General features: G+C 44.5%; 1 protein-coding gene across 1 annotated transcript in view; it reads left to right on the top strand.

Annotated features, from left to right (window-relative positions):
* Positions 1-3,835: 3,835 nt before the first annotated feature.
* Positions 3,836-7,858, top strand: part of LOC108800212 (pancreatic lipase-related protein 2-like) — a 9,580-nt gene continuing 5,557 nt past the window's right edge. Inside the window, exons 1-5 of the mRNA XM_018572176.1 lie at positions 3,836-3,884; positions 4,830-4,987; positions 6,547-6,672; positions 6,755-6,889; positions 7,058-7,166. Coding sequence (XP_018427678.1) covers positions 3,836-3,884; positions 4,830-4,987; positions 6,547-6,672; positions 6,755-6,889; positions 7,058-7,166 — 577 coding nt within the window. The remainder of the gene's footprint in view (positions 3,885-4,829; positions 4,988-6,546; positions 6,673-6,754; positions 6,890-7,057; positions 7,167-7,858) is intronic.

Genomic DNA, 7,858 nt, shown 5'->3' with positions numbered 1-7,858 from the left:
AAATAACCTTTCCCTTTTATAGTTGTCCCTAATTAAAGGCCTGTCACAAGTGGGCAAGTATATAAACACAAGCAGGTCTGGTAGAAGTAATTTAGAAAAGCATTTACCCGAAGTCATAAACCTGAGTTACAATATCGGCTTCATTTCATAATTCGGGATTTAGCGGTGATGGTGTAAAATAAAGGTTTATCATCCTGCTTTCCATCCCAGCCCTGCCCTAGGGCCTGCCAAAAAGATGCTAAAGATGGGGGACAAAAGAATTCCAGTTTTAATATTCAGGCTCGCACCTCACTATGGTCACAGATGGCAGCAGTTTTGTGCTCCATTTATGAAGTGAAAAGTTTTCCTTGATCCAGGAGCTTGAGTTGCCTGTAGTTTATCCATTTGAATTCCCTTTGCAATATTTTTTTTAATTTTGTTTTTATCCAGGTCACCACCCCCTTTTGGTCTTCATTTATAGATTCCACTAGTGTCGAAATTGTGATAATAGACCAATATGGTGACTAAAGGGAGTGGTCCTCTTCCCATTTGCAGCCATATATACGGTCTATGGTCATGGATCCTTCATGACAACGCTCTAATGGCTTTGCCCACATTGAACGCACCACGAGCACACTTCATATGGGGTCCTGTTATTTTATATCTGTGTATAAGAGATCAAAACTGAAGGTTTGCGTGATAAGGTACAGTGACTTTTTGTTGACACAAAGGTTAGCAGTAGAGCTGATCTTCCTGGAATTATTTTATAAAGAGGAACTAGACATGTCAGACCGCAGTTTAAACAACCCTGAGGGGAAAATACATTTCTTAACCTTTGTAGTGAGGCCAACCCACTGATGGGGGTAAGTGCTTGTTTTGGTCTAGATGCAAAAATAGTTCTACTCACCTGAACCTGGGATCCGGCAGCCTGTTAGTGCTCCCTCCAGCCTGTTGCCTCCTCTGCTCCAGTGATGGTATGTTGGCATTGCACAGTGTATTGGACTTAATGATTTGAGGATCTTTAGATTGCTACAGTGCAGGGTGAGAGAGGCCAAAAAGACTGGTCTAAAGGGCAGCCAGCTGTGAGCTTCGGGTAAAAAAAACCCCCAAAAATACCTTATTTTTGCACCTAGACCAAGCCCTTAGGGTTAAGATCCTTCCTGCTGGGATCTCCAGCCGGAGGAAGGAGATTCTGATTCCTCTGTATAGGTCTTTATCACTAGAGGGGTCCCCAGCAGGAGGAAGGAGGTCCTGATTCCTCTATATAGATCTATCACTAGAGGGGTCCCCAGCAGGAGGAAGGAGGTCCTGATCCCTCTATATAGATCTATAATTAGAACTAATTTAGCATATTGTGTTCAGTTCTGGAGATCTCACTTGCAAAAAGAGACTGCAGGAACCTCATATGTACAGCCTGGAGGAAAGGATGGACATGACAGAAACCTTTAAATACATGAAGGGTGTAAATAACGTTCAGGAGGGCAGGATTTTCAATATGAAGCCCAGATCAAGAACTTGGGGACCTGACCTTAAGCTGGCAGGAGGAAAGCTCAATACTGACTTTAGAAAGTATTATCTTGCAGAAAGAGTAGTTGGTACTTGGAACAGACTACCAGCAGAAGTAGAGCGTCAGGCTAAGTAAGTGATTTTTAAAAAGGTTAAAAAAAAAAACCCAAAAGAACAATCTGCACTAATATATATATATATTTCTCAAGTGCTGCCACCTGAAGGTTCTTCATTACAAAGAGTGGAATGTCCGATAAAACTGTTTTTGTATTGGACGAAGTCGGGAAGAGTCGGAATCTGTGCCATCATTTTAGAAAGCTGGCAGGGGGTTCTAATGCTCATTGCATTCCATTAAAAAGTGGAGTTCCACCTTAAATTGTGTATGTTGGAGCAATGAAATGGTTAATGATGAACTCTCAAAACTGGATGATGACGACGACGACTCAGCTGGCCACCATTATCCTAACAAATTCATCTCAGCTCCGCCCATTGAGGGTGCTTTAAATACCACTTTTCCTCCAGGTGCGGTAATATTCTTCCTGTGCACCTTGGAGGGTGTAAGGTCAGTTTTCGGCTGCTGGTGAGGTGGGTTTTATATGGAGTCCTGTGCTGCGTGGTTGGGTTCTGCTCTTTGATGGTTTAGTCTGAGTCCAGCTCACTGATATATATATTCCCCCACCTTCCCCCTTGGGTCACATTGAAGGGGACTTCACAAGTAACCTCACTAATCTGGATCTGTTATGTGATCGCTCAATGTCTATGGGCTCTGCAGTCAATGAGCTGTGTATACTATTGAATTGTCTTTCCTCAAATTCCTGCCAGGTTTTGGTCCTCGAGCTGAATCTGATATGTTTGGGTTAGGAGTACTTCAAGATCCAGACATCATTGTCCTGCTTCCCTGATGCTTTGTTGGGGTAACAATGAGTGTAGAGGACAGGAACCCATAGCCATAAACTGGCGGCAGCCATGTGGTACAGAGTTCCCAAAGGACTCTTGGTGACAGATGGCATTATCATTTTCCTGGTACAAATCCTGTGCCAACATATCTGTGTCCTGATATATATAACAGGTGTTGACACATGGTGGTGGAGGGGGTGTTATTTTCTGTAGGGTCCCTTCACCGATGTCCTGCATTTTCCTGTTCCAACCATTTAACTAACCTCCTTGGTAATGGAGGTAACATGCTTCTGCCCACAGGCTTATCTATACTCATGATTGGCTTGTCACGTTGTGTTTTCTTTCTCACATTGTCCTACAACAGGACCCATGGGTGGTTGAGTATCCAGTAAGGTCTGTCTGGTCCATTGTGTCTGCTCCTCTGCAGAGCTGGGTTCAGGGTATCTTTGGATCTGTGACGGTCCATCCCGGCAGGTGCTCACTTGCTGGAGGTATTGAAGCTTCTTGGGGGGTATGCAAGTATATTTCAGATTTGTCTATATATATATATAGATATATAGATGAAGACAAATGGTGTGGACACAAGTGCCGGCTCCTCTATTGAGGTGGAGTTCTACCAGCTCCACAATATATTTCAGACCTGCTGTGCTGGGACACGTAGGCTGGCTGCTTGTCCTGGGAATGCTAACTGTTTGGTTGTTGTGTTAGGCCAAAGGTTTTCCATAGCTGCTTACTGAAAATAAGCCTTATTTCAGATTTGTCTAAATGGCTGAAGACAAATGGTGTCGGCTCCTCTATTGAGGTGGACTTCTACCAGCTCTAAAATATATTTCAGACCTACTGGACTGTACTGGGACAAGTAGGCTGGCTAGTTGAATTTGAATTTATCAACTTCATTATTATGCTCACACTTGGGGACTCAAATAGAGTTAGGACCACACTTTGCAGAGGTGCCTTGGCGGTGGCGGTGCGGCTTCTACATATTTTTGGCCAAAGGTTTGTGCAACTAAAACCTCTGGTTTTTAACGCATACCGTTGACAGGGTAATTCGCTTAAGGCTAGCTGGCAGGTGCGCTGGGGATCTTTTTGTGTTTTGTATTGTTGTAAGCCTTCCCATGTACGCCCTGCTATATATATTATTTTCTTCTGCTATATATAAAGGCTGGTTATAGATTCATGCGGTTGCCTTTCTTTTTCTAGTTTGGCTGCTTGTCCTGAGAATGCTAACTGCTTGGTTGTTGTTTTAGTCCAAAGGCTTCGATAGCTGCTGACCGAAAATAAGCTCTGCAGATGAATCTCTAGCTAGTTCACCTCGGTGATATTGGGGCATCAGCATGACAGCCAGGGAAGAAACATTTTCAGGCCATGTGTGCTGGGCTCTGCATCTGTCAGCACAGATCTCCTCTAATGTTGTTGAAGTGATAATTGTATGATCGTCTCTTTTAACTTTCAGATGATGGTCACACTGGTCCTGGTGCTGTCCATAGCAGCAGCTATTAGAGGTATGTTTTGCTCCGTTCCTAATTCCCCTCCATGCTGCCGGTAGAGCTTTAGGTGCAAGGAACTCTTCATTTCACTCATTAGGCTGCTTAGATTTTTTTGGGGTGTTTTCAGAGAATTTTTAATCAACTGTTTTTTTAATGCATTTTACTGAAACCTCTCACCCCTATAAGGGGACTCCCTTTACCTTCTGCCAGGACAGGATGGGGGGGATGTCCAAACTTTCTGTAACTAGAGACAATGGGGACTCTATGCTTGCCCGTCCTGGTGACAGCCGCTCCACCCCTTGTCATATGGGTGTCACAGAAACGGCAAGTGAGATTTCTCTCCAATGGGGTCTTCAAGCTTGCGCTAGACAAGAATACAGTTGGCTGGAGTTCTGTGTCCTTGTTCTACCTAGATGTGGACACAATGGGACTCCTGACTGCTAACTGCAACACTCTTGAGTTAAGGGAATTCAGTTCTGGATGAACAATGCTTGTAGCAAGCCTTTTGGTGTAGCCTCTAGATCTAGAGTTGGGATGAGACAAAGGCCAAACCAAAAAACCAACCGTGAGGTATTGGACCTATAAGCTCATCCTGTACTGAGAGAAATTTAAAGGGAACCCATCAGAATACAAACATGGGAGCTGCCACTCCTGACCTTCCTTTGAGAATGGCTGACCTGTCTTGAGTCTCTGCTCCTGGAACTCTCATGGAGATGGTCAGTAAATGAGTATTGAAGCCAGGCACCTAGCATTCTGGATTTCATACATCTCTGGACAGTCCAAAATCTGTGGGCCATGAGACGAGATTTACCTTGCTAGAAGGATGGTCAGAGGACCCACAACTCCACACATCAAGCCCCCATTTTTTCTTGAGTGGGTTCAGTTCCTCAGCTGGTCATTTTTGCTCATGGTGCAACAAAAGGCCGATCCATAATCCACCCCGCTTGTTTCTCTGTCCAGCTGCTGAGGAGGTCTGCTACGACAGGCTGGGATGTTTCACAAACGGCCCCCCCTATTCCAACACACTGGAAAGACCGATCAGTCGCTTACCATGGGCACCAGAAGTGATAGACACGCAATTCCTGCTCTTCACTAGAAGAAACCCTGACCAGTACCAAGTAAGTCTGTAGAACTGGCTGTACAGGGGAGAGGGAAGGTTCTCCCGCCATCATAGAAACCAAGTTTCAACAATTTTAGTTCTACGTCACCACTGGGGGTAGGTGAACCCTTTTTGTTCCAGTCCCAGGACAGAAAATGAGAGGAAATTGTGGTTGGGGGTCCTTTCAATGGGGACCCCTATTTGATTGAATGCATTTCCTTGTCTCTGGGACATGAAATGAGAATTTCCCCAGTGAGGCCAACACCAAAAATATGACCATCTCCAAGTATTGACTCTAGAGGCACTTACGGTAAATGGCACAACCTCAAAACACACTGGGTGCTCATTGTGGAAAGAATCGCAATGCAGTTGGCACTTTTGCTGAACAATTGACTTCCTGTAAGCTTTAAGGGCTTGTTCACACCAATGCAGAGCAGTTACAGAACGCATCCTATGTATTCCAATGGTATTTTGGGCTCTAGAACACACCATAGCATTCAGTTCCCAAGCATGTGGAAAAACTGCAGAATGCCCTATAATCTGGATGTGGTGGTCATCCTCTGTCAGTGACCAGGAAACCTGATTTATTATAAACTGCATGATGGTCGGGAAGTAGAACTGTGGAATGGTGGCGGCTGTATGATGTCACTTTGAAATTGGGTTGTCCCTTTTAATCTGCCTGGCAAATTACAGTTAAACTGCACTTTTGGGTCTCGCCAAGCTTTTAGCACATAACTCGCCACCAAGAAGCCTTAAGTGCCAGCTGGATGTTTTAAACCAAACCTGTTTATGAATAGTCGGTTTGCCTGACTAAACTTTGTGTAGTGTAGACCTGAACATTGGGGACAATTTGCCTTTTGTGGAATTAACCAAAGTTCAGGTCTACACTACAGAGTAAGCAGTCAGTTTGTGTTGCTGACGTTGGATTTGGTAGAAGGTAAACCAAGCTGGCTGCCATTGGTATGGAAGGGTGTGCAGGATGCATGACACTCAAAAGGGGGGCCATCAAAGCTTTGATAACAAGCCATGGCTACCGCTGCATTAGGTGGACTTCACAGTGCCCATTTTATGAAGGGGTAAAGCCATACCACTCTAAGAAAATGTGTAATGCAATGTGCTTGTCACTCAATCAAAGGAATCCTAATTAAATGTGGGTGGAAGTAGGTGGGTGAGCTGGTGACGTGGCCTGTTGGTCGGGTCATTGGCTCTCCCTAATCAGAGGCCCTAATCACCTCTGTTAAGCAGAGAATTCCGTGAGGTAGAATTATACGGTGGCCAACATATCAATGGGTTGTGCAATGCAAGCTGTTGTATTGATATTGCAGAATATAAGTGAGCTACGTGTGTGTGCCTAGAAAGACACGAGCTTCTAAAAACAAAAAAAGAAAATTTACAAAACTGGAAACAAGCCTTCCTATCCCGGGAGCCATTTGAAGCATATTTCATCCTTGAACACCAAGAATGTCCTCTTTTCACTCCCAATGGCTGAATGTTGGAGCATTTGCTGTACCAAAAATCAAATTTCTCTCATTCCTAGTAGCTGAGAACTGCACTGTATCTGATGAATATCTCTTCCAGGTGATCAGAGCTCTCAACGTCTCCTCAGTCTTTGGCACCAACTTTAAGCCCAGTCTGAAATCTTTATTCATCATCCATGGCTTTGTAGAGACGGGGGACAAGCAGTGGCTGGTCGAGATGTGTCAGGTCAGTGTTTCTGCAGGGAAGAGGACCTGGCTGACTTGTCTTATGACTTCTGACCTGCTTACATGATTCTCCTCTGTTGTAGACTCTTCTGGAGGTGTCCGATGTGAATTGTTTCTGTGTAGACTGGCGCGGAGGATCATTTGCCCTCTACACACAATCTGCCAACAATGTCCGTGTGGTTGGAGCAGAAATTGCCTATTTCTTGAACTTTCTTCAGGTATGTACCATGCTGGCAAGTCAAGATACATGGCCAGACGCTTGTGGTTTCATTCTACCCTCATCTCTGGCTCTTGACAGAAATTTAATTGCAAACAATGAGTGAGTTGCATTGACTTTTCATATGTCGGGGCTTGGTAAGTCAACTGACCTTTCTCCTCTCTCTCAGGCAATGTATGACTACCACATGTCTGATGTCCACCTGATCGGGCACAGCCTGGGGGCACACGTTGTTGGTGAAGCTGGACAGAGACAGGAGGGAATTGGAAGAGGTTCTGGTAGGTGGGGGCATAGTTCCTGGTCCTTATAGAATTATTTTATAAGGGTGACGCATCAATGTAAAGGTCCAGTAGATGTGTACTTGGTCAATTATATTTCATTCAAAGGAGAGTTTGGTGGTCCTATGAAGGGACAAAGTTTACTAAATATGCAAACTCCTTCAAACTAAGCTCTTTGAAGCTGGACACTGGCACATGGCTAAACACAGGAGGTGCTGACTTGACACGGTTTCTTTCTGTCAATTTAGACCTGGAATTGGTTCATCCACCACACAATTCAAACCCATCTCGGGGCTGGTAGACTTGCTGCAATTATTACCACTTGTAGGTCTTCCATCTCCATTCTGTGGTTGAACTGTAAAGTGAGAAGCGTCATACTCGGCTAACTTGTCACTCTCTCCTCCTATCAGCATGTCACTTGTTGGTACATGGCTACTGCAGCTCAGCTGACTGGCACATTGTACTGCTGTTCATGGACAGCAAGAGACTAATTGGGTCAAATCCGGTTGTGGTAAACCAACTCTGCCTGGAGTTCAGCTTCAATGTTCACGAAGTCATGCTCCCTCCTAATCTAAATTTGTGCTTCTGCTTGCATGGTTGGGGACCTTTTGATATAAGTAGCCATAACTTCTATCCATACACTAGATACAATGTAAATTTTACCCTATTAAAGTCTTCCAGTTGTGTCAAGG

This window comes from Nanorana parkeri, unplaced genomic scaffold (genome assembly GCF_000935625.1).
Source record: "Nanorana parkeri isolate BGI_ZX_2015 unplaced genomic scaffold, ASM93562v1 scaffold1958, whole genome shotgun sequence".
Classification (NCBI taxonomy): domain Eukaryota; kingdom Metazoa; phylum Chordata; class Amphibia; order Anura; family Dicroglossidae; genus Nanorana; species Nanorana parkeri.
This window is presented reverse-complemented; position numbering and strand designations above follow the sequence as displayed.